At 57.6% G+C, this 24,841-nt stretch overlaps 1 protein-coding gene across 19 annotated transcripts; it reads left to right on the top strand.

Moving 5' to 3' along the window:
- The first annotated feature begins 1,765 nt into the window (after positions 1-1,765).
- Positions 1,766-24,609, top strand: SLC38A3 (solute carrier family 38 member 3). Of its 19 annotated transcripts, none has more exons than XM_070238869.1 (19): positions 4,379-4,440; positions 5,391-5,657; positions 8,094-8,242; positions 8,346-8,556; positions 11,727-11,881; positions 11,972-12,053; positions 12,227-12,342; positions 12,914-12,987; positions 13,069-13,161; positions 13,263-13,344; positions 14,403-14,485; positions 14,578-14,636; positions 14,830-14,991; positions 15,073-15,152; positions 15,425-15,525; positions 15,760-15,884; positions 15,979-16,123; positions 17,047-17,150; positions 17,239-18,175. In XM_070238869.1, exons 3-19 carry the CDS (start codon positions 8,232-8,234, stop codon positions 17,341-17,343), a joined length of 1,788 nt encoding a protein of 595 aa, XP_070094970.1. In that variant the 5' UTR covers positions 4,379-4,440; positions 5,391-5,657; positions 8,094-8,231; the 3' UTR covers positions 17,344-18,175. The 19 variants fall into 19 exon arrangements, 15 of the variants coding, with proteins under 15 accessions (XP_070094966.1, XP_070094969.1, XP_014587150.1 ...); XM_070238872.1 differs by having other exon boundaries at positions 4,385-4,440; positions 17,047-17,167; XR_011427289.1 differs by lacking the exon at positions 5,391-5,657 and having other exon boundaries at positions 15,684-15,884.
- The last annotated feature ends 232 nt before the right edge of the window (positions 24,610-24,841 follow it).

Genomic DNA, 24,841 nt, shown 5'->3' with positions numbered 1-24,841 from the left:
TGTGCAGTTGACTAAGCTGGGACCACAGATGAGTATTAGACGGACTGAGTTTTCTGGACCTGTGGCCACTTGGGGGAGATGTTCAGGAGGCAGATAGATACTTGGGGCTGGGCAGAAGGCAGCATGTGGGCAGAATCCTCAATGTCCAGGTGGAGGGTGGAGCTGTAAGCCTGAGGGGGGCTAGAGAGGGGAGAGTGAGGGTGCCAAGGCCTGAGCACAGGGCGGTGGCGAGGACACTGGATGCCTTAGGGAGCCCAGGACACATGTGGGCAGCCATGCTGGTGCTGATCCGAGGCCTGAAGGAAGGATAGGGCTTGGGCTAGTGGTTCAGGGCCCCCGCTGAGTGATCTTGGGCCTGGCTGAGCTGGGGCTGCTCTTCTTTACTAACAACCCTCTGCCTGAGCAGTTTACTGGAGCAAGGTGGGGCAGGGGAGAGTGAAAGCGGGATTTAATGAGGGAGGCAAGCCAGAAGACAGAAGGCTTTGAGGAGCTGAAGGTGGTAGGCTTGAGAGGGAGGAATCTGTCAGGGGAGGGAGGCTAATGGGGTCTTCCACATAGCCACCTTGTCTTGGAAGAAAGGTAATGAGCTCCCCAGCCTTCCTGGGCAAGGGGCAGAGAGAAGCCCAAACGCCATGCAGGGGCTGGACCCCACCCTCTAGGAAGTCCTCTCCCACACATAGTTCTGACCACAGGATCTGGGATTCAGGACCTGTATTCCTGGATCCCCTGGGCTGGGGATGCTACCTGGCTTTAAGCTGCCCTATCCATGCCAGCAAGTATGGGAGGGGGCCCTGAGTCTCCAAGCCAGAAGTCTTCTCAGCTCCACTCACCATACCAGTGTAATTGCAGCCTAAGGAGCAGGATCAATGGGTACCCAATGCTTAATTCACAGTCCAGGGCAGAGGATCAGAGAGAGCTAATCCAGAGTAGGCACAGTGGCCACACCCTAGTCTTGTGGGTAGAGGGCATTTACTGTGAGCACCTCCAGCCACCACCATCCCTGCCTGACCTGCAACCTCAAGGTGTCCCTAAGGGCCCTCACAGCCTTCAGCTCTGGTTCTGGTGGGACTAACGTGGCCCAGCCACCGACCAGAGATTAGACAAGCCTGGTGGATGGTTAATGTCGCTGACGTCAGGGCCTGGTTGGGTGGCCAGTGGGGGCTGGGGCCCTCCCCACAGGCAGCAGCACAGCCCACGTGACCTGGACTCATTAAGCTGCTTCAGTGGCCAAAGAAGCTGGGGGCCAGATCTCAGCGGATAGAGGGAAGGCAGGCGAGGACTGTGGGGTAGGCCTCAGCCAAGAGGTCACCAGCTCTGGGGACCCAGGCCAGGGGAGGGCTAGACTGGAGGGTTTGCCTATGGATCTTCTCTATACTTCCATACCCTGTATTGTGTCAACTAAACCCTACCCAAAGGGTTATTGTGCCAACTAAGCCCCAACCCAGTATTGTACCCAAAGAGGAACCTCCCAGACACCAAACTGGGCAGAGCATAGTTAGGAGCTGTGGGTGTGGGTCCTAACCCTGGGGTGTGGAGGTGAGAACCACCCTCTCCTATGAAGCCTTGAAACCCCCAACAAGACTGCAGGCCAAGTGTCCTGCCCCTGAACACAGCCCTCCACCTATTGGTGCTAATCCCACACACGTACTTAAGTTTCCCTGTGGCCAAGCTGCTTCTTCCATCCAGAATGCCCTTTCTCTTCCCCAACTTGGCACATGCCTTTCTTCCCCTTGGCAGAGCCAAGCCCACAGGTCACTTCTCCATCAGGCTTTTCCTGATTCACACCCTCCAACCTGGCAGGAGCTTTCCTGTCTAGACAGCCCATAAAGAGCACTTTAGACACCAAGGCTGGAGCTGTGTGGCAGGATGGCAAGAGCAGCCACAGGAAGTAAAAGAAGAGCTCGTTCTGCCTGGTGGCTTAGGCAGGGTTCTCAGAGGTGATCCTCCATTTGGCTGTTGAAGGACAAGTAAGAGTTTGCCAAGGAGGTGGGACAGGGTGGAGAACCAGGAGGGCAGAGACACAGGGAGGTGAAGGCTGGCACGTTCTGCGAACAGCAGGAACTTGTGGCCAGTCGGACAGTGAGGGAGGTGGAGAGGCCAACCGGAAAGAAGAGCAGGTAGGGAGAATATCAGGGAAGCCAGCTGGGTGTGAGGCAGGTGCCTGCAGGGTGTCCAAGGAGTCAGGGATACAGATGCTGGGCTCTGGGGAGGACCAGATTGGAGGTGAACATGGGGCACAGTTAGAGAGAGTCTTGGGGCACTGTGTGGCTGGTGTACCAGGGGAAATGAGAGGAGGCTGCCTTACTGGAGGCTGAGAGGATGACTGAAGAGGGAAGAGGGGAGCAAAGGGCTGCCAGGACCCTAGAAGGAGCATCTGAGTGACCCTGGGACCTTCAGGTCTGCCTCACATGTTCGGCAGTCTCTTGGGCCTGTGTCTCAGTTTCCCGAGATGGGGGAGTAGATGTGGGGGCTGGGCTGAAGGCTGAGATAAAGCTCCCCTCACCCTCCACTCCAGGTGGCTGCTGCCAATACTGTGGCAGCATGGATGGACATGCCCTCCAGCCTCGGGGAGAAGGCACCCAGCAGCTCTCAGAACCCCATTCGGCTGCCAGCTGTCCAGCCACCACAGGCTGGGCTGGGAGATTCGGCAGGTGGCGGGAAAGGCCTCAGAGCTGTGTTTGCCCTGGCGGGGGTCCAAGCCTAGCATCAACAAACAGGCAGCCCCTCCTCCAGCCTGGCCACAATTGGCCTGGCCCAGGGACCCCACATCACGCTGCCTCCTGGCCTCCCACAGCAGCCTAGCCCAGCCCACTCCTGCTCCCTCCCGTTTGGATTGAGGACCCCAAAACCCACATGCTGGGTGACCTTGAAGCCAGGTCTGGCCCCTCAGGAACTGCCAATGGGAGCACCCAGCCCTTTGCAAATGGCTTCTGTGAACATCCAGGATGTCTGCAGGTGGGAAGTAGGGGGCAGACTGAGACCCTGGTCAGTACCTCTCCTACCTGACTCTGTCGCATGGGGAGTCCTCAAGCCCCTTTGAAGGCTGAGAGTCTTAGGTAAGCTCTGACTTGGGGGGGGACACCAGTCCCAGATCAGGAGGGAAAGTCCGTCCCTTGCTATTTTTCAGCCATCAGCAGGACGGGAGCTCGGGTGGTTTGAGGTTTTCAGGGATTGCCACCATCCTAATGCCCTTCTCTTTAGTCCCCGTCCTCTGGCACTCCCAGCACTCCCAGCCAAGCCGAGTCCCCTGCCCTTGGCTCATAGCTTGGGGCACTTCCTGTGACACACAGGGAAACTGAGGTACGCTAGGGCTTGGCTGTGGTGGTGCTGTGAGTCAGTAGGAAGAGAATCCAAGAGTCCTGACTCCCAGCTCAAATAGGGGAGGGGTCAGGCCTGTCCTCCTAGGGCATTCCCCTCAGCACCGGGGAGGGGGCAGACATGACACAGAGACATCCAGCTTGCAGGAACAGCAGAGGCCATGGGATTAATCGGATCAGAGGCAATGGCTGAGAAGCAAGGGACACAGCTGTTCTGGGAACTCTCCCCACCCCAGCTCACCCCCAAGGTCAAGGCTTCCCCCAGCAGGGATGCCAGCTGGGCCTGGGGGCCCTTAACATCCACCACCCACCTCTGAGCACCAAGGCCTCGGGTGGGAAGCAGGCAGGGGTAAGAATGGGGACACTCTAAAACCTCTTCTCCCAGGGCAGCAAGTCCTAGACCTCACTCCCCAAGGGCAGACACAACTGTCTCCTACTCCTTAGAAATAAAGAAACGAGGGGGCATAGCCAGGGAGATCCCAGGCAAGGCTCAGCACTAGCCAAGCCTGGCCCTCCTCCTGTCCTCACTGTCCCTACCCCTGTCTGTTCCAGCTTCAATCTCTTCTGAATATCTGGAGTGAAGACAGAGGAATGGATGCAGAGAACCCCCTCCTCACCCCGACCCCACCTCTGCATGGAAAGTGTGAGGCAGGCAGAAAAGACATTTTGTTGCCTGAGTGATGTCTGAAAGTCCCCCATGGAAATCACCCTTCCCTCAGGTAAGCATTGCCCGGTTCGGCTCCTCTCGCTGAAGAGCCCCTCCTGTCCCCCCTCGGGAGCACAGAGCCTTTCAGGGATTAAGCAGGCACTCAGAGACCTGGAGAGAATCTGTTTTGGACTGAATAATTCCCCCCACTAGAATCAACTGAGCCCCTCCCAGAGCAGCTGATCTCCTACCTAGGGGCTCCTTGGCGCTCAGGTTGCCCCTTTACTCCAGACCTGCCCAGCCCCCTGCTCTCCCCAGACCAGCCCCTCCTCCCGCGGGCCGCTAGGGATTGGCGGGCGGGGGGCGGGCCCGGGGCGGGGCCGGGGCCCTTCATTCCCCTCCGCTGCGCTCCGCCGGGAGCAGAGCGGACTGCACTGGCCTGAGCGGAGCACCGCGCGTCCCCGCCCGCGAGGCCAGGTACCACTGGGGGCGCCAACCTCCAGCCCAGGGGCACCGGGTGGGCCCAGTCCTACTGTCCACCCTCTCGTCGGTAGCTGGGCTCTGAGCAGCTGCCCTCGCCCGCTCCGCCCCGGGCAGGCGCCCCAGGCTCTGGCAAGTCAGAGCCCCGCGCGCTCGGGGAGCAGATCTGGGGACCTGCGGGTCAAGACTCAGCTTCGAGCTTGAGCTGGTGTCCTGGGAGAGGCGCCTGGTCGTCTCGGGGCCTCTAGGCAGGGCCAGGCGGGACAGCCGGAGGTCGGCGGCACCCGGGGCTGGGGCCGCAAGACGCCTTGTTGGAGACTTGGGCGGTACGCGATGGGCCTCACGAGGCAGGGCCCGCGGGGACCGGCTGGAGAGGGTCCCGGAGGGGGGCATAAGAGGGGCCGGGAGCAGGCCTGGAACGCTGCCCCGACGGGCGCCTGACAGGCAAATCGGCCAGGCTGGCACGCCGGGAGTCTGAGTATATTTATCCCGGCTGCGTTGGGCAGGGGCTTGAGGGCAAATGGGGCCAGGCTGCCTGAGGGGCTGCAGGGCACATGTTGGTCCCCGAGCCCGTGCCATCTGCAGCTGGGCCAGCAGGCACGGCGGGCACAGGGCGCGTGTGGCTCCTTGGCCTGAAGGCGGGGCTCCGTGGGCGCTCCTCTCCGCCCCGCGCGGGGCGGGCGTGTGAGAGCCAGCACAGTGCGCCGGGCGGGCGGAGGGAAGGGAGTTCGACTTGGTTTGCAGGAGCCCGCCCCCGCCCGATTGGCCCCTTCGATTGGCCACAGCGAATGCGTGCGTTTGTTTACACCCGGGGAGGAGGAGGCCAGGGGCGGGGCCTGTGAGAAGCACCCCCCTCCCCCCCCCCCCCCGCCACCCCTACCCCCCACTCAGTGATCTGAGCCCTTGCAGTTGTGGGGCACATCGACCCAGGCCCATCCTTCCTTCAGCGCCAGTCCTGCCTTTCCTTCCAAGACTGCCTTTGGGCCACTGTGCTGTCCCTGGAAGAGGCCCTTGGACCTTCCACCCCTTCTTCCGCACTCAGTCTGGCATGGGGGCTCACTTCCTTCTGGAAAGGAAGCAAATCCCTCAGAGGTTCTCACTCTGGAGCATACAAAGCTGGAGCGATCTGGGGACAGTTTCATTCTGAGAGGGGAGGTTCTGCACAACCATGGAAGGCTTCCTGCGAGAAGCACCAAAAGTGGGAGGAATCCCAGGTAAATGGAGGCCAGACTTGGCACATCTCTAAGAGGGCTGGAATGACTGGAATCAGGAATGAGAATTTCTGACTCCTGGGGGTTGGGGGTAGGGGGCTGTATCTCTGGGGAGGGTTAGGGGTACACATCTCAGAACTTGGTTCTGCCTGGGTCCATAGAGCCCCCTGTGCTCACTGGCTTCACAAGCCACCCTTTGTTCAGTACTGGTTCTTTTGGGCCATGTCACAAAAACCCCCCAGTCCAGGCTCCAGGTGACCAGACCATGAGAGTTGGTTGCTCCTGTCCTGATGCCTGCTGTCCTAGCAAGTAGCCTTGGAGCCCTGGACAAATGGAGAAACTGAGGCACAACAGGACAGGCTGGGTGGTTCATGGACTCTGGGTGGGGTCAGGAAAGGTTTTTGAGCTGAACAGAGTGCACCTAGAAAGTCTGGGCTGGGTGTGGGGACAGGCACTCAATTTGAGGGGAAAACGTGTTTTGAGGGAGTGACTGGCTATGAAGGAGGTACAGTTTTGGCATCTGTGTGCACAGAGAGCTGGGGTGGGATGTGCAGTAGGATAGTGGCCCTGCAGAGGATATTCTAGTGTAGACACAGCAAGAGGCCAAGCGCCACTTGGAGCAGTTGAGATGAGCTGGGGGCTTGCTAAGAGCCTTGAACCCATTCCATTCATTTATCATTTACAGAGTACTCACTGTATACCCTGTGCACACAGTCTGGTGGGTAAAGGACTGGCCTTTGACTCTGGATAAGAAGACAGATGCAGGGGTGCACTCTAGAGGACCAGGCAGGGCTTCTGGGGGCCAAAGGGAAGAACCAGCTTCTGGGGCAGGACAGGCTTTCCGGCCATCAGCCAGGGGTGGCTTGGTTTTGAATTTCCGCTCTGCGGGCCACGTCCTGTACACAGCCTCTCAGCCGGCACGTCTGCACACGTGTGTAGCCACTGAGGATGGAGGTCACTCCAACATATCCATCTCCATGTATCTTTTCCATTCTGTGAGTAGACGAGCCATGGGTGCTAGAGCTTTCCAGGTGGGCCTGGCCTTGCGTCCCTTGTGGGCTCAGTCCCACCTCTGGAAGTCCCTGCACCTGGCTAATGGGGGCATAACATGCCCTTGTGGGAACCTGGAAATGCTGTGGCAGCCTTCTTGTGGTGTCCTGCAGAGTTCTGCCTTGTGATCCCTGAAGTGCCTACTGGGCCTGCTGCTCCCTCACCTGGGCCTCTGGCTCCCTCTCCCCTTCTTGCTCCTTCCGGGGCTCTCTCTGTCTCTCGCTGGCTGTGTCTTGTGGTCTCTTGCTGTCTTGCTGCCTCTGTCTCTTTCTCCATCTGGCTATTCTGACTGGTTGGCCATCTGTCTGTCTCTTACCTCTTTGGTTGTCTCTCTTTCTCTGTCTTCCTGTCTGAATATCTATTCTCCTCTCTCTCTCTGTATCTCTCTCTGTTTGTGTCCCTCTATATCCACCTGCATTTCTCTATCTCCCTGTGCCTCTGTCCATCTCTGTCTGAATCAGTACACATGCATCGTGTGTGTACATTTTCTCTCCCTGTCTCTCTCTTCCCTCCCTCTGCCTCTCTCTGTTTCTTCCTAACATTGAATGGTGCCTCTCCTCCAGGCTGACCTTGCCTTTAGCCCCACACTGGGGTCTCTAATGAGTCCTGAGCTGCCCCCGGCCCCTGCTCCAGCTTTCTTTGGGGCCAGAAGTCCGGCTGTCCAAATATTTGGCCGCCTCCAGGGGATTCCGGGTCAGCAGGGAGGAGGATGGGCTGGCTGGCCCGGGGTCTCCCCTGCCCCTGGGGGGCCACAGGCACGTGATGTCCTGTCCTTTGCCTCAGCTGGGCCTTGGGCTGCACGTCCCTCTCAGCAGGCTGGCAGTGGGGGAGGTGGCTGTTGCTGGCTTTGGCCCAATCTTGAGCCAAGAGGTTCCAGCTGCAGCCTCCACTGGGGGCAGCCTAAGCAAGGAGGGTCTAGGGCTTGGCAGGAGGGTAGGTCTAGGTATCTGGGGTTAGGCCCAACTCTAAACATCTGTTGGATATCCAGAAAATGTACCCTGTCACAGGAAAGTCCACCTTCCGGCCCCAGCTGGGCCCCTCAGATCCTCCTAGACATTTCCGGATGCCCAGAACACAGAAGCACAGACCTCAGTCACCAGGGCCAGGAAGCTAGGGGATATGGGATTGGTGTGGCCAATATGTCAATGTTCTGGGCCATTTGCCTTCCCCTGGATGTGCCCCCTCCTGCAATGCCACTCCCTCAGTACCAGCAGGATGTTGGCCACACAGTAGCCACTTACCCAGTGTTGTTGATGATGAGGGAGTAGTGAATGGGGAACTTGATCTACTGGGGTCAAAATCTGGAGTTGTGGGTGTGGGGAAGAGACAAAGGGTGTGTGTTAGTACCCTCCCCTCTTATGAATACCCTCTCACGTGCCCTATCCCTAGAACCCTGACCACAGCAATCAGCTCCCCACCAATCCCTATGGCTGTGCCTTGAGAACATACAATTCAGATGTGTCCATTGAATTCAGTTTGACTGTTGACCAGTAGCTTGTCCTAGGAGGGTGTTTTCCTTCTGAAGCCATGAGAAGCAGGTGAGCAGAGGGGTGCCACACTGGGAAGGGCACTTTTTTTTTGTGAGGAAGATTAGCCCTGAGCTAACATTTGCCACCAATCCTCCTCTTTTTGCTGAGGAAGACTGGCCCTGAGCCAACATCCGTGTCCATCTCCCTCTACTTTATACGTGGGACGCCTACCACAGCATGGCTTGCCAAGGGGTGACATGTCTACACCCGGGATCCGAACCGGCAAACCCCAGGCCGCTGAAGTGGAATGTGCAAACTTAACCGCTGCACCACCAGGCTGGCCCCACAGGAGGGACACTTTGTCTCAGCGAAGGAGGGGAGTGGTAAGGATGGGTGAGCTGGAACTAGGGGCAACCCTCATCCCTGAGGCCCTAGGGATAACCACAGTGGACACTCAAGTCAGGCCAGCTGCCTCTCCCCTGAGATGTGGGCTGAGGTTAGGGCTGTCCAGGCACAGGAAGCCTGGGGGCCATGGGAGCAAGCTCTGGGGTCTGTGCCTCCATCCGCACATATGGCCATGGGACTGAGGAAAGGACAGCATAGAAGCCTCCCTGTAGCCAGCCTGCTACTGCAGACCCACTTATGTCCTGAGCACTGGGGAGGAAATCAGGGCTCAGAGCCCTAGTGGCTCCCAGGACCTCGATCCTGGGACAGAGGTGTACTTCCCACAGCAGCTGACACAAGCAGTGGCCCCCAAGGTGGCCTAGATTCCTGGGCCTTGAAATCTTTAATTAGCCAAACTCAACACCTGCCGAGGTGTGCCTGACAAATTCTCACCCTATGATTCCTGCGTGGGTGGGCGTTACCTGCAGCACTATCCCTGTGGCTCCTGGCCCCTCCTGGCCCTTATCTCCCAGCAAAGCAAACAGGCCCCAGGGCAGTGGCCTGGGCCATTGATTTACTGCCCAAGCCCATGCTGCACCCATGAAAGATGCCATTCTGATGACTTGCTCAAGGTCACAGTGATCGCCCCATCCCAGAGCCTGACCCCTCTCTGGGAGCCTACAAACTGCTCTGGAGGCAAAGGCCATGAGGATTCTCCTCACTGTGTCCCCAGCTTTGGCCAAACCTCACGGAATCCCTGGAGGACAGGAAGACACTGAGGTCATGAGCAGGGAACACTCTGCCCATGGTCACACAGTGAGGCAGGCCTCACATTCAGTTGCAGAAGGAGCCATAAGATGGGGGATGTGTTTGGGGATTTTGTCCCTTCCAGATTGGAAGCCACTTGAGGAAGGATATTCCATGTCCTCTGTGGGATCTCAGGCTGGCCTGAGACCCAGGAGTGACTGGTCGTAATAGGCCCTGAAGGTCTAGGCCTTGGTTCTGCTGGGGGAATGGAACCAAAGGCACCATGGCCATGACCATGCCATGGGCTCTGGTCTCTCTGGAGGCAATGCCTGGCTGCTAGGGAAGGATATTAAGGCAGAAAGGGTACTTTGTCCGGGCTGCCAACTCAGCACTCTGTGGACCTGTCCCAGCCTGCCCAGGGCGGGAGGCCCAGCAAGGGCAACCCCAGCTGAGAGGCAGGGGGCACTCTGGAGTGATTCTGGAGACCAGGTGCTGGCATCTCAACAGCAAGCTGGGATCTTTGGAGGGGTGCTGATGGTGAGGCTCAGGCCTTGAAGATAGGCTGAACTTGGGGACTCTGGTCCAGGGGAAGAGATGTTCACATTGTCATGGTCCTGTATGGACAGGGCTGGAGGAGAGAAGGGTGCAGAAGTGCTGCATCAGAGAAAGGAGAGGCAGATTGAGGGGTTCCAAGGGTGCTAGGTGCCAACCCAGGCCTGAGGTGCCTGGGATCTGAACTATGGCCTAGGGTTGCCTGGGATAATGGTGGGGTGATCCTCTGGTCAGTTCTGTATGGCTGCTGCCTCCCCGGCAGTGGGGCCTGAGGTCTGAAACTTGTGGCCCCAGCCTAGCCTCCCCTACCCACCCATAGCCCTGAGTGCTAAGTTTGAGACCCCTGGTGCTCCAGGTTCAAGAGCAGACCTGGGACCATCAGGATCTGAAGGGGGTATGAGGGATTCAGGGCAGGATTCAGGGTTCCCAAGTGGAAGGGGTGCCACAGTGTCAAGACCAGGCTCTGGCTGACCTGCCTGGCAGTTCTGCCCCCTCTCTGTTTTGGGGGGTTTTTTTGAGGAAGATTAGCCCTGAGCTAACTACTGCCAGTCCTCCTCTTTTTGCTGAGGAAGCCTGGCCCTGAGCTAACATCGTGCCCATCTTCCTCTACTTTATATGTGGGACGCCTACCACTGCATGGTGTGCCAAGCGGTGCCATGTCCACACCTGGGATCCAAACCGGTGAACCCCGGGCCGCCGAGCAGCGGAACATGTGAACTTAACCGCTGCGCCACCGGGCCGGCCCCACTGCCCCCTCTCTGGTCTCCACTCTGGTCTCAGCTCTCCTGCTGGCCTGTCTGGCCTTCAGGATGTCCTTATAGATCCTGAGGGCACTGTGCCCAGGTACCTTCTGGGCTTGGGGTAGATGGCTCCCAGCCCCAGTGATGGGAGAGGGACCAGTGAGTTATCTGGGCAGTGGGCAGGGTTGGGGGGCTCTGAGTTCCTGGCCTGGGGCTCCAGGAAATGAGGAATCTGCTCAAACAGTCCACTCGTGGTGGGTGGGCACCTAAGGAGGGAGGATTCCCTAGCAGCGGAGGAGAGGCTTGAAGGAGAACATGGCCCTGAGACCAGGGCTGTGTGGAAGGTGAGGCTTGTGTGGCCCAGAGAACTGGGCCCTGGGGCACCCATTTCCTGGAAGGCCCCCTGAGGGCCCTTTGCAGCCAGGTGGGCAGGGCCCAGGTGTCCAGCTACCCAGCACCGCCTCAGGCCTCCTGGCTCCAAGAGCGGGGGGGGTGTGGGGGAGAGCTGGGGGGGTAGCCTCTGCGCCTGCCGTTCCCAGCGCCAGCTCTCAGCCCACAGAGGGTCCTTTGTTCTGACTGCCAGCAGTGCCCGCCGGGCGGCTGGGAACAGGGCCCACAGTCCTAACCCTCTCCTGAGGCCTCCAGCCGTTGGGCAGTGCCATTCTAGGTTGACTAGGAGGCCCCTGGCACACAGGACTGGCACAGGAAAACGTCTCCCAGTATTAATGTTGAGGAGGGGGAGTCAGTCCAGGGCCCACCCCCAGAGTAGGGTCTGGAGGCCTGGACTCAGCATCTCGGGGTCCTGGCACCACGGGGCTCTGAACTCAGGTCATCCAGCTGACCCTCACTTCACAGATGGGTAAAGTGAGACCCCAAGGGCTTGCCTGGACTGGTGTGTGTGTAGGGGGGTGGTTATATACTGGCTGAGATGGCCCCTCAGGATGTCCTGGAGGACCCAGTGTCCAAGCTCTACTCTCCCAAAGGCAGGGCCCAGAGAGGGAGCAAACAGAGCTGCATGTGCACGTATGTCCTTAGTGACCCTCTGGGAGGTGTGCTACGGCAGCAGACTTATGGGAGGCTGGGCCATGGGCCCAAGGAGCTGGGTAATCAGAGGACCGTCTGTTCTTCAGATTTCTGACTGTATTGGTGTGAGAGCCAGTGCTCCTCGTGGTGGTGCCCGAGCCATGGAGGCACCTGTGCAGACAGAGATGGTGGAGCTGGTGCCCAACGGCAAACACTCGGAGGGGCTACTCCCAGTTGTCACCCCTACGGCAGGCAACCAGAGGTGAGCAGAGGAGAGACCCAGCTATGGCTCAGGGCAGGGTGTAGGGCAAGGGGCTGGAGCTGAGTTGCCTGCCCTGGACTGTGCCTGCAGGGTTGAAAGCCCCAGACGGAGCTGTGTTGAGGGTGAGGGCTTCCTACAGAAAAGCCCCAGCAAGGAGCCGCACTTCACTGACGTGAGCTGGGGCAGCAGGGGGCGCTCAAGGGCATCATTGGGAGCTTGGGTGCAGTAATGAGGCGCTCTGGGGCAGCGATGGGAGGCTGAGGGACGGTGATGGCAAACACTGAGATGCCCTCCATGCCTTGCTGACTCCCCCCATCCCTCCTCATTTCACTCTGGTGCCTGCAGTTCGAGGGGAAGACATCATTCGGGATGTCAGTGTTCAACCTCAGCAATGCCATCATGGGCAGTGGCATCCTCGGGCTCGCCTACGCCATGGCCAATACGGGCATCATCCTTTTCCTGTGAGTGCCGTCAGCAAACCTTCTAAAGATAGGAGCCCTAAACAGGCCACCAACTATGACCTCCCAGGACCTGCCAGTTCCTGCCCAGACTACAGTGGGTGGGCACTTACACTCAACCCAAACCACGGCTAAAAAAACCAGCCATGGCCAGACAAATATACCTCACTTCCCAGTAAAGCCACTGAGATTACGACACAAGGCCAGCGTAACAGGCCTGAGTCTGTCCTTCTACCATTTTTACACGTAATGGACAAATCCCCATGCCCAGGCCTTGTGTGGACACATGTGTCCCTACCTGGGAGCTCTGCCCTGCAGCCTAAATGGAAAACATGTTTGTTCTAAGAACTCAAGGGGAGGTGCTGCTCAGAGGATTCCTTCTGGGTCATGGCCCACACTGGATCAAACTGGTGGTGGGTGTTCACCACCTCTGGAGCCTGCTGAGCTTGCTTCCACACCTGTTAGGGGTCCAGACAACTGAGTCACAGACCCCACACACCCAGGCCTCCCAAAGCTCACCACCCCTGCAAGCCAGGGAAGCCCCCAGTAGCCTCTCTTCATCCATCTTCCCCAGGTTCCTGTTGACAGCCATTGCCCTGCTCTCCAGCTACTCCATCCACCTGCTACTCAAGTCCTCAGGGATTGTGGGTGAGCCTCAAACCCAACCTGTGGCAGGGGAGGGGTGGACTGGGGAGAGCACTCTGACTGTCCTAACTTCCTGATCTGCAGGCATCCGTGCCTATGAGCAGCTGGGCTACCGTGCCTTTGGGATGCCAGGAAAGCTGGCAGCGGCCCTGGCCATCACACTGCAGAACATTGGAGGTGAGGCTGGAGGGCAGACACAGGTGGATGGTGGGCAGGTGGACAGTCTGAAGGCTGTCTGGTTTGACTGACACTAGTGCCTGCCCACCCCTCTCCCCCAGCCATGTCCAGCTACCTGTACATCATCAAGTCGGAGCTGCCCCTCGTCATACGGGCCTTCCTGAACCTTCAGGATCACACCTCGTGAGCCCCAGGGTGGGGCGGGCTGGGTGAAGGCGGGAGGCCCTAGTCTACCCCTCCACGACCACACTGGCCCTGGAAGCCCAGGCTGGGCTAATGGGAGAGACGAGACAGAGTCTACAAGTGGCTGGTGGAGCGGCTGAGAGCTGCCTCAGAGTCAACATTCAGTCACCTGGGGGAACCCCTCAGGAGGGCCACGTGGGGGCCAGGGGTGCTGAGGCTGAGGAAGCTGGGCCCTGCCTGGCCCTGGACCCAGCCTGTGAGTGGCGGGGGACCTGAAAGCCTAAGGCTTAGCTCTAAGTGCCTGCTATTCCTGACTGTGGCTTGCGTGTTAACAACCCCCCCCCCACCAAGAAATTAAGCCCCTGGTGTCCCAGTTGCCCATCAACAGTTTAGCCAGCACTGATGACATCAACCATGTTTTGTGGGTGGGACAGAGAAGACAGCCAGGCCCTGCCCTTGGCAACACAGCCCAGGCAAGAGGGGCTGTGAAGCTGAGAATAGCTCTAGGGAGGAGGGAAACAGCTAGGTTTCTGCCCCTGGACCCTGGGGGCCTTTCCCAAAGGGTTGGCCTTTGGGCTTGCCTGTGAAGGAGGGTCCCATTCCTTACACCTTTAGTTCCCCACGCCCCGTGTCCTTTAGGGGTGTGGGGCAGGATGATGCAGGATGCACAGGATGATGCAGAAGGGGTACAGGTTGTTGGCAAGTCCCTGGGACTCCCATGGAAAATGCCCCACCGCCCAGAGCCAGGTTCTTTCATCTCTCCCACCTCCCTGGGTCCCTTGGGGCCACTCCCTGGGGTGGCTGGACCCAGATCTGTGTGTCCTGAGAAAAACAACAGCAGTGACTATAATCGTAATGGTTACCAAGCAGGAGCCTTACTCCTTACCTCCCCCAGAATGAAAGTTCTGTGAGAATGCCCATTTGCAGATGGAGAAGGGAAGACTCAGAGCTGTGGAGAAGTATGGCACCACTGGTGACCCTCACTGCGGGTAGAGGCAGGCGGCTCCACCCGAGACTGGATGGGCTCTAATCTGGGCTCCTCACTCCCATCCCTGCAGGGACTGGTACGTGAATGGGAACTACCTGGTGATCCTGGTCTCTGTCATTGTCATTCTGCCCCTGGCACTGATGCGGCAGCTTGGTGAGTGTGGTGGAGCCAGGGCCTTGGAGGGGGATGTTGGAGGGATGCACAGAAGGGGACCCCCAGTCTCACAGCACCCCGCAACTTTTCAGGCTACCTGGGTTACTCCAGCGGTTTCTCTCTCAGCTGTATGGTGTTCTTCCTAATTGCAGTGAGTCACCCTCCATCCTGGTTGAGGGAGGGGGCAGGTGTCCTAAGAGAGTCCTCTGTCAGAGAAAGGGGGCAGATCTCTCTGGGAAGCCTGGGTTAGAAGGCAGCTCCTCCAGTCCTGATCTAGATGTGGCTTCATAGTGACTTCCCAGACAGCCTAACCTAGCCCCAATACCCTTATCCTCCCCCCACAGGTCATCTACAAAAAGTTTCATGTGCCCTGTCCGCTGCCCCCCAACTCCAACACCACAGGCAACGTCAGCCTCACGGAGGTCATCAAGGAGGAGGTACCACTGGAGGTGGAGACTGAGGCCGCAGCCTTCTGCACCCCAAGCTACTTCACACTCAACATACAGGTTCTGATGGGCCAGGGTGGGGGTAGGGGACCCTGTGAGAGTATGAGGGGCTGCCTTAACAAAGTTCCCATGTCTCCCCAGACGGCATACACTATCCCCATCATGGCCTTCGCCTTTGTCTGCCACCCCGAGGTGCTGCCCATCTATACAGAACTCAAAGAGTAGGTGTCCCTGGCTGGGAGAGGGAGTAGCGGGTGCCTTGAGCTTGTTTGTGGAGAATGGATGTGGTCCTGAAAGGGAGGAAGACAGTGACAAGAGCCAAGTCATTTTATCAAAGATCTCTATGGCTGCCGTGAGGGCTGACAGGGGGCAAGAAGGAGGCTTCCTCAGATGCCAGATGGTGAGAGTGTGGTGCCAGAGGGACCCTGGGGCATATGGGGGTCTCCCAGTGTGACCCAGCTTGGCACCAATCCCCTTCCCTGCTGCCCCATAGCCCCTCCAAGAGGAAGATGCAGCACATCTCCAACCTGTCCATCGCCGTCATGTATGTCATGTACTTCCTGGCTGCCCTCTTCGGCTACCTCACCTTCTACGGTATGGCTGGACCATGGGGTCAGAGGCAGAGGCCAGGCTGGGGGGCAGGGGACTGGCCGATGGCCATGGCACCCTGCATACTGTAGGCACTCAGTAGGTGTGTGATGCCTAACTGTGCCCTGCAGCTGTGGAGGTGAGTCTATTGCCACTCCCCACAGCATCAGGGTCAACCCAGGCTCAGAGTCCAACCTCCTCCCTGGGCCACCTGCTGACCACCCTCCCTGCCTGCCACAGACGGGGTGGAGTCAGAGCTGCTGCACACCTACAACAAGGTGGACCCATTTGATGTGCTGATCCTGTGTGTGCGTGTGGCTGTGCTGACGGCAGTCACGCTCACAGTGCCAATTGTTCTGTTTCCGGTGAGCTGGTAGGCAGATGGCCTGGTGGCCAGACTAAGGGTGGGTGGGACTGATAGGGTTGACAGATTGATGACTCTCACCTCCTGGCCCCCAGGTGCGCCGCGCCATCCAGCAGATGCTCTTTCAGAGCCAGGAGTTCAGTTGGCTGCGGCACACGCTCATTGCCACTAGCCTACTCATTTGTATCAACCTGCTGGTCATCTTTGCCCCCACCATCCTGGGCATCTTCGGGATCATTGGTAAGGGTCTGGCCCTGCTATGTATGGAGGCAGGGTATTGCCCCAGAGAATTTCCCTTATGCAAATCCTGGCAGATTCCTGAGCTCATGCCCTACATTTAAGTGATGACTGCTTGGCCTCTCATCTGAGATTTTATCTTTAAGGCTATTCTAATTGCTTTTGAAGACTTGGAACCACTGTCCTCCTCACTGGGGGACAGGATGGAGCCCAGGGGTCAGGGGCTTCCACAAAGGGTCTCGCTGGGTCTTGTCCCCATTTCATATACAAGAAAACTAAAGTTCAGAGTGATTAACGGAGTAGCAGGGCCATACAGTTGGTAAGTGGGGAGCCTTGATTCAGCCCAGGATCATAGGACTACAGGTTTGGTGCTCTGTCCCTTGTCCCATCCCAGCTGGGGCTCTGAGTTGGAAGATCAGAAATTCTGAGATATCTTTGGGGCGACCCAACTCAGGAGACTGACTCTCCAACCCAAGTCTGCAGGGGCTGACACACAGACCTGGGGACTGAGTATCATGGCTATCATAGACAGGACTCTTGCTTCTGTACGTCTGAAATCCAACTCAAAATGAATTAAGCAGAAAGGAATGTACTGGCTCAAATAATGGAAAAGCCTTCAGGAATAGTTATATCCAGGAGCTCAGTATCCTCAAGGCTTTGTCTCTATCTCTTGGCTTGCCTTTCCTCTTTGCTAGCTTCGTTCACTGACAGATTCTTCTGACACCAACAACACTATCTTTCACTATCTGGACAGTGAACACGGGAAGGGGCTGGTGGGCTCTCCAGAATCAGGCAGAGCTCTCAAGTGGAGTCTTGTGATGAGACACCTCCAACAAGGAATATTTGATCTCATAGAAGGGTCCACCCCCGAACCTTAGCCAATAGGTGGACATGAGCCAGCAGTGGCCATGCCTTGTACTTTGCAGGTGCCACATCTGCCCCATGCCTCATCTTCATCTTCCCTGCCATCTTCTACTTCCGCATCGTGCCCACTGAGAAGGAACCGGCAAGGTCTACCCCCAAAATCCTGGTGCGAAGGGCCTGGAGGTCAGTGGGCTGGTGTGGGACTGAGGAGGCTGCCCTGACCTCAGACCTGACCCTGACTTCTGACCCCACAGGCCCTTTGTTTCGCTGTGCTTGGCCTCTTGCTGATGACCATGAGCTTGAGCTTCATCATCATTGATTGGGTCTCGGGGACTGGCCATCATGGAGGAAGCCACTAGGATGACCCCCATCCTATTCTGTCTGCTTGTCCGAGTACCCCCACCCAGACTCTTCAGCCCCTGCTCCCACCCAGTGGCCAGTCAGGGGGGAGGAGGAAGACGTGGCTAACGCTGTGGCATTTGGCCCTGCCCCACATCTTCTCTGTGGAAGATTTTTGTTAAAAAGCCAGGACCAAGGCCCTTGGGCCACTACCCTGCTGGGCTCCCAGGCTCTAGGGGCTTCCTGAGCTGGGGGCAGGGCGAGGCTGTACCCCTGCTTCCTTCCTGTTGCCTCAGATCCTACCCAAGCCCCTTATCCCTTATACAGATGCATACACTGAGGCCTAGCAGCTGCCTCTGAGGTCACACAGACTGTAGGGGCACATAGAGCTGGGACCCAGGTCTACAGCCATCCCCCCACCCTGCTGCTGGGCCATCAATTGCACCCTAGGGCCTCACCTCCCTCAGCCCTCTTGCCTTCCCTCCTTCTGTCCTCGAGGTCCCTTTCAGGCACTTGGGCTCAGGCCCTTGGATACTCTTGTCCCCTTCTCCCGTCCCCTCCACTGGGAGCAGGCCCCTCCACCCTATACCTGGAGCCAGCAGGCTCTTCTGAGGGTGAGGCTGATGTGGGTACACCCAAGGGACCCCTGCCCTGAACTTTCAACAGTCCCGGGGAGGCTGGGACTCCCCCCACGTCAAGCCTGGCCCATTGCTCACATTTCACTGCTGGGAGAAGAGTGAGCCTGGGGCCCAGAGCGCCTCTGCCTCTAGGAGTCAAAGACCCCAGGGGCCAATCTGGGGCAGGGATGGAGAGGCTGGCAGCCCCCTTTTATAAATATTATACATAAGATCAGCTGTGTTTTATATTCTTGATCTCCATGGTCCCTGGGTTCCTGGAAAGTGGGGTGGGAGCCAGGACATGGATGGTGATGGAGGCCCCTCCTGCCTCTCCCTGGGATGAAGGTGGGGACAGGGCGAGTCCCCTAACCCACCCCGCCCCCTGCCTCCCAAACCAATGAGTGGTATGCTCAGACCGGGTTCTGGGCCCGGGCCAGGCTCAACACAGACCTGCTTTCTCACGGGGTGAGGTGGGGAGGAATTAATGAGGCCTCAGGAAATGGGACAGAGAGAGGCCTCCGGAAGGAGGCAACGTGAGATGCATCCCCAGCAGCTTCAGGGAGGGTCTGAGCAGGGGGCAGCAGAGCTCTGCGGAAGCCCTGCAGAAGGGCCCCCTGCCCTCCCCTTGCTGCCATGTCAACCCTCTGTCAATGCCTTGAGTCTGGGGACAAAAATCCAAGGATCCTGTGCCCTGTCAGGCTGATCTTTTATTAACAGTAAAACCCACTATGAATAAAGGTGGGTCTGTGAGTCGCTGTATGTGGGGGCTGAGTTTGAGTTGGGGAGTCCAAAGCTGGGCAGGGGCTACAAGGATGCAGGGCAGCCCCAGGTGCCCTGGCCTGGGTGGGACTTGGAAGCTGCCCATTGCCTGGGGCAGGCCTGCATCAGCTGGGACCCAGCAGGGTGGAGCTGCACAGGCCTTGGCACCAAAACCTCATTAGGAGAGACCCCGCACCCGGCTGGGCCGCCGGGGAAAGGGCAGCAGGAAAAATCCAGTTTGAACTGGCAAGGAGGCTGCCAGCTTGGGAAACCCCTGAAGAAAGAATTTCCTCAAGCTGGTAGCCACTAGGCCCATGACAGTGCCAGCTGGTCAGAGAGGGTCTTCCTGAGTCCAGTTCCCATCAGCTCCAGGCGCCTGACTCAAGCCTGCGGTCTCACCCAGGAGCCCTGTAGCCCCAGGAAAGAGCTGGATCCTGGCCTAGAGGGGGCTACTGCCCAGAGTGCCCTGGTATGAGGGGCTGTGCTCTGGGGATCTCTGGCTTATTCCTCATCAGAAAAGACTCTAGCCCTGCCTGGGACACTTGGCTCCTGGGGAGTGTGAGGCAATAAAGGACAGGGTGCATCCTGCAGACAGACCCTGGGGTCTTTTCCCACACTCCCTCTATCCAAAGAAAGCTGCAAGTCAGAGCAGCAGCAGGGCTGCCTGGAGTCTCTTCAGTCCCCAGGCCTGGCTTCAGGCCTCTCAGACCAGGGGGATGTGCTGAGAGCAGCTCCTACCCCCCGCCCCCTCAGCTGGGGTGGAGGAAGGATGCTGACCCCGAGAGGCCATCCCATCTCTCCCTGCCCAGCAAGGGCTCCTCCAGCCTGACCAGTGGGCAGCAGGCTCCTGGGGGAAGGGGCCAGGCGATGTGGCCACTATACTATATCCAGAAACCAAGTGACCACGAGACTGTTTGAAAATGAGTATCCCTTGTCCCTGGCTGTCAAATTCCAGCCACTCGGCCTCTATGAGGATGAGTGTGCAGGCCCTTGGTCAGCATTAACCTTTTTATATGTTTTGAAAAATTCCCAGGTTTTTTCCTTTTGTTTTTGGCTCTTTAAAAATTGCTCTGAAAAAAAATTTGCTCTGCTTGAAATATTGACAAGATAAAGCAGTCAGAAAGCTGAGCATGGTGGCACAGAGGTTAAGTTTGCACGTTCCACTTCTCAGCAGCCCGGGGTCCACCAGTTTGGATCCCGGGTGTGGACATGGCACCGCTTGGCAAAAGCCATGTTGTGTTGGGCATCTCACGTATAGAGTGGAGGAAGGTGGGCATGGATGTTAGCTCAGGGCCAGTCTTCCTCAGCAAAAAGAGGAGGATTGGCAGTAGTTAGCTCAGGGCTAATCTTCCTCAAAAAAAGAAAGAAAGAAAGAAAGAAAGAAAGTTGAGCACAGAGGTCTTCTATTTTTCTTTTTTCTGCTTATAGCAGAAAAACAAGATAATATAGACCAGGACAAGGGGACAAAGCATGGGCCTTGGTCTCCCTGCCCAGCAGCAGCCCTGCTTGCACCCACCTCACCTGTGTACACATGCATTCGTATATCGACTGAAAAGGGATTCATTCATTCAGCAAGTATTTACCAGAATTTCCTATATGCCAGGCACTCTTCCAGCACCGGTGCATACAGCAGTGAACAAAGTGAAGACCCTGCCTTCTTTGAACTTACATTCTAGGTGGGGGATTGGATTCAGACCAGAAACATGAAACATTATCAGTAAGTTATGTCATTTGTTAAAAGACGCTCAGTACTATAGGAAGTAAAAATGGCAAGGTAAGCGCAATGAAGAACAGGGAGTTGAGAGGTGGGTCAGGGTGGGCCCCACGGAGAAAGGGATGTTTGATCAGAGATTTAAAGAGGGAGGAAGCCATGTGGATGCCTGCAGGGAACACTCAGCTAAAGGGACCAGCCAGTGTAAAACCTTAAGGCAGAATATGCCTGGCATGTGAGAGGAGCAACCAGGAAGCCATTGTGGCTGACGCTGAGCGAGGCGGGAGATGGTAGAAGGGGCGAGTGGAGGCTAATGAGGGGAGCAGATGTTGCAGGGCGTTGTCAGCCACCATAAAGACTTTGGATTTTTCTCTGGGAAAGCTAAGAGTCAATGCAGGGTCTTGAACTGAGGAGGGTGCAGGATGTGATTCAGTTGCTACTGCAACTCTTAATTTTTTATTTTTTTTGAGGAAGATTAGCCCTGAGCTAACATCTGCTGCCAATCTTCCTCTTTTTGCTGAGGAAGACTGGCCCTGAGCTAACATCCGTGCCCATCTTTCTCTGCTTTATATGTGGGATACCTGCCACAGCATAGCCTGACAAATGGTGTGTAGGTCCACACCCAGGATCCGAACCAGCGAACCCCAGGCCGCTGAAGCGGAATGTGCGAACTTAACTGCTGCACCACCAGGCCGGCCCAGCAACTCTAAATTTTAAATGGATTATTCTGGGTGCTGTACTGAAACTAGACTCCAGGGTGGGGGATGGGGAGCCAAGGTTGACACTGACACGAGGGCTATTGCAGGTGTTCCTGACAGACATGTCAAGCGGCTCAGCCCAGATGGTGGCACGGTTGGGTGAGATGCTGGGCTGGTTCCGAAGGTGAGATGGTGGGGTTCTCTGATGGATTGGGTAAAAGGGGAGGGGCAGAGACAAGTCAAGAGTGACTCCAAGCCTATCTAGGGATCGAGCTGCCACTGCATCCACTGAGGGAGGCTGGGGGAGGAGCAGGCTTGGGAGGGAGATCAGTTTTGCCAAGGAAAAGTTTAAAACACTAACTGGACATCAAAGTGGAGATGCCAAGTTGGCTGCTGTATGCGTGACTCGAGTTCAACACTGGAGCTTTGGATCTAGGAGGCAACGCAGGTGGATGGTACCTAAGGCCAGGGGCTTGGATAAGATGAGAGGAGATGAGTTTAGACAGAGGAGGGCAGCAGTCAGGACTGAGCCCTGAAACAGGCCTCTGTCAGGAGGTAAGAGAGATGAGGTGGAACCAGCAAAGGAGCTGAGCAGGGGCAGCCAGAAGGTGGGAGGAAACCCAAGAGAATGCAGGCACCTGGGAGCCAGGCAAGCATTGACTGCTCGAGGAGGTGAGGGTAGAGAACAGACCACTGGGTTCAGCAACGTGTGGGTCACTGAGGACCCTGACCAGGGGTGTGTTGTGGAGGGAGAGGCGAGCCTGACTGGAGTGGGTAGAGGAGAGAGAGAGAGAACTGGAAAGGATAAGGACAGACAACTTGTGTGAAGTGAGAGGAGCAGGGCCAACAGAGACTTTTAAGGAAGACCAGGAAGACGAAGCTATTGAGGGTAAGAGATTGGAAGAAGCTAGTAGGATTTTGGGTTGGAGGAAGGTGAAGCACTTCTGGGCCAGGGCCCTGGAGGGACTGAGCTGGAAGACAGTAGATGGAGGTTGGACAGTTGGCATCAGGGAGTATGCAGGGTGGCCACTGCTCAGCCTGGCCAAGCGCTGGTAGCTAGGAACATCTTGGGTCCAAGATGCAGCCAGGGAACAGCAAGAAGCATGTGGAGGGACCCAGAGGACTCATCCAGATGTCTGCCTTGACCTCAATTTAAAGTCATCCAGCAACTGACTAACTTTCAAACAACTTGGAACAGTAATAATTGACTGGAAGTTACTTAGAAAGAAAGAGTAGCCCTGGAAAAAGTCTGAAAGAACAAAATTGCTTTCAAAACCACACAAGGCTGCAAAGCTGTCAGACTACGCACCCTGGGATTTGTACAGGATCAGACACCGGCCTAATTCCCTGAGATCTGTAGAAGGTGGCCTCTGCTGCCCCCTGGCGGTCAACGGCCGGAGTCCGGGCTGCGCGGTGACCCACCCGACACTATGCCCCGGCCAGGCGGCTGGGATGGTCAGTTATGACTGTGCAGCCGGGCCCTGAGGTTCCAAGACAGTCCAGGAAGCCTTCCTGGTTGGCGCATGAGAGGAGGGCAGGCAGGAAGGTTGGGGGCGGGGAGGGTGGGGAGAGGTCGCCAGGGAGGGGCCGGGGCCTCAGCCTGTGTAGGTGAGTGAGGAACTGCCAGTCACAGACTTGGCCGGGTCCTCAGGGAGCCAGGGCCCCCCCCCCCCACGGGCTGCCTGACTTTGGAGGGTTCCCGGAGCGGAGGAAGGGGCCGGACTCCCAGACCCACTCTTGACCAAGCATTCTGAGAGCCCCTCCAAGTATTACCCAGCTCCACTCCTTATCCTGCCCCTGTCTTTTGGGTCAAACTCAGCCTGGCACCCGGAGTCCCCACTGCGCACCGGGCCCTGGACTGGGCGCAGGCGATGGGCACGGAGCCACCCGACCCTCAGGAAGCAGGGTAATCACCCAAATCAGCGTGCGATCGCCGCTGTGAATTTGGGGAGGTGGAGGGGAGAAAGCGTCCTGGAACGGAGGGTCTGAAGATGCCAGGACCAGAGGAAGCAAAAAGACGGGTGTCATGGGACGTTCGGAGGATGAGCCGAGGGCGGCGACGGCTGGAGGAGGGCCTGGCGGGCGAGGGTCAGAACAGGGCGAGGGCGACGGGGCGCCACAGAGGGTTCTGAGGAAGAGGACGCCGAACGGCTACTGCTCTGTGGAGGAAGGGCCTAGCCGGCCACAGAGTGGCAGATCGGCCAAGGCGGGGGCCAGGACCGGAATCAGAACGAGGCGGGAGGCAGGCCAGCTGGGGGTAACCGCGAGGCGGAGGAGAGGAGAGGAGAGGAGGTGGTGGGGCTGAGCCGGCCTCGGCTCCCGCGCTGCGCCAGAGGCCCGCCAGGAGGCGCCGCTACTCCACGAAGCCGCGCCCGGCCTCTGGCGGCCACCGAAACCCCGCAGTCCCGCCTAGAGAGGCCCCGGAAGAGGCGGAGCGGCGCCCTCAGCGGCCGCTTCCGGCCTCGGCTCCGCCCAGAGGCCCGAACTGGGGGAGGTCGCTGTGGGCGGGGCGTGGGTACCGCACGTTGCGGTAGTGGGGACTGCAGTGGTCCGGGCCGATCGCACGCAGGGTTGGAGGGTCGTAGGGCAGGGTTTGGCGTGAGGGACGGGCCCCACGCCTGAGCCTTCGGGCCTTTTCCCTTGTGAAATACAGTCCTGGGGTTCCTGCGGAGCCTGGCGCTGGCCAAGACTTGAGGGCAGGGCAAGGAAGGCATACTAGCGATGGAGAAATGGGAAGGGAACACCAGCAGTGGAGGTGGAGAGGTACACAAAAGTGAGGAAGCAGGTATGGGAACCCCTTTAGACTGATTTTCTTTAAATGTTTGAGCAATGTCCATTTGGAAGAGAGGCCAAGCTTGTGCAGAAGGCTGAAACAGGACCAGCCAGCCCAAACCTGCTAGAACAAACAAGCTCAGCCCAGTTATACGTGTGTCGGTGTGTCGTCAGTATGTCGTCGTTAGTCGTCGTCCCCTCCCCCCTCCCCCAGCTCGTTTCTCCTAGGGGATGTGGGAGAACCCTGTCTCCATATGCTTCACACCATCACCCTCACCTCCTGCACCACATGGTGGTCACCCCCTGCCTCCCTCCCTGCTGTGTCTCTCATCTCTCATCCACAGGGGCCATACTCTTCATAGCAGCCAGAAGGAACTTTAAAATAGCAGATCATGTCACCCTCCCTTAAAAACCCTCCAATCATTTCTATCATATTTGGGTTTTTTGGTTTTTTTAAAGGAAGATTAGCCTTGAGCTAACATCTGCTGCCAATCCTCTTCTTTTTTTCTGAGGAAGACTGTCCCTGAGCTAACATCTGTGCCCATCTTCCTCTACTTTTATATGTGGGACGCCAGCCACAGCATGGCTTGCCAAGCAGTACCATGTCCGCACCCGGGATCTGAACCAGCGGACCCCTGGCTGCGAAGCGGAAGGTGCAAACTTAACCACTGTGCCACTGGGCCAGCCCCTCCATCACTTTTGGAATAAAGTTTAAACTCTTCCCTGCCCAATGGCCCTGATGATCTGGCCCCTGCTGACCATCCCCTGTGCTAGCCCACAGTCTGGCCTGAGCTATGACATACCATGTGGCCCAGGGTTTTTGCATTGGCTCGTAGCATCTCAGCAGCTTTTCTCTAGTAGCCTGAAGCCACCCCCAACCAGGCTAACTCCCTTAACTCTGTCTAGTTGGCTTCATTCCCAGCAGTTGCTCCCTGCAGTATGGCAGAGCAATGTCCCATGC

The sequence above is a fragment of the Equus caballus genome, chromosome 16 (assembly GCF_041296265.1).
Source record: "Equus caballus isolate H_3958 breed thoroughbred chromosome 16, TB-T2T, whole genome shotgun sequence".
Lineage (NCBI taxonomy): Eukaryota > Metazoa > Chordata > Mammalia > Perissodactyla > Equidae > Equus > Equus caballus.
Note: the sequence above shows the minus strand (reverse complement) of the source record. Positions and strands in the feature narration are given on the sequence as shown.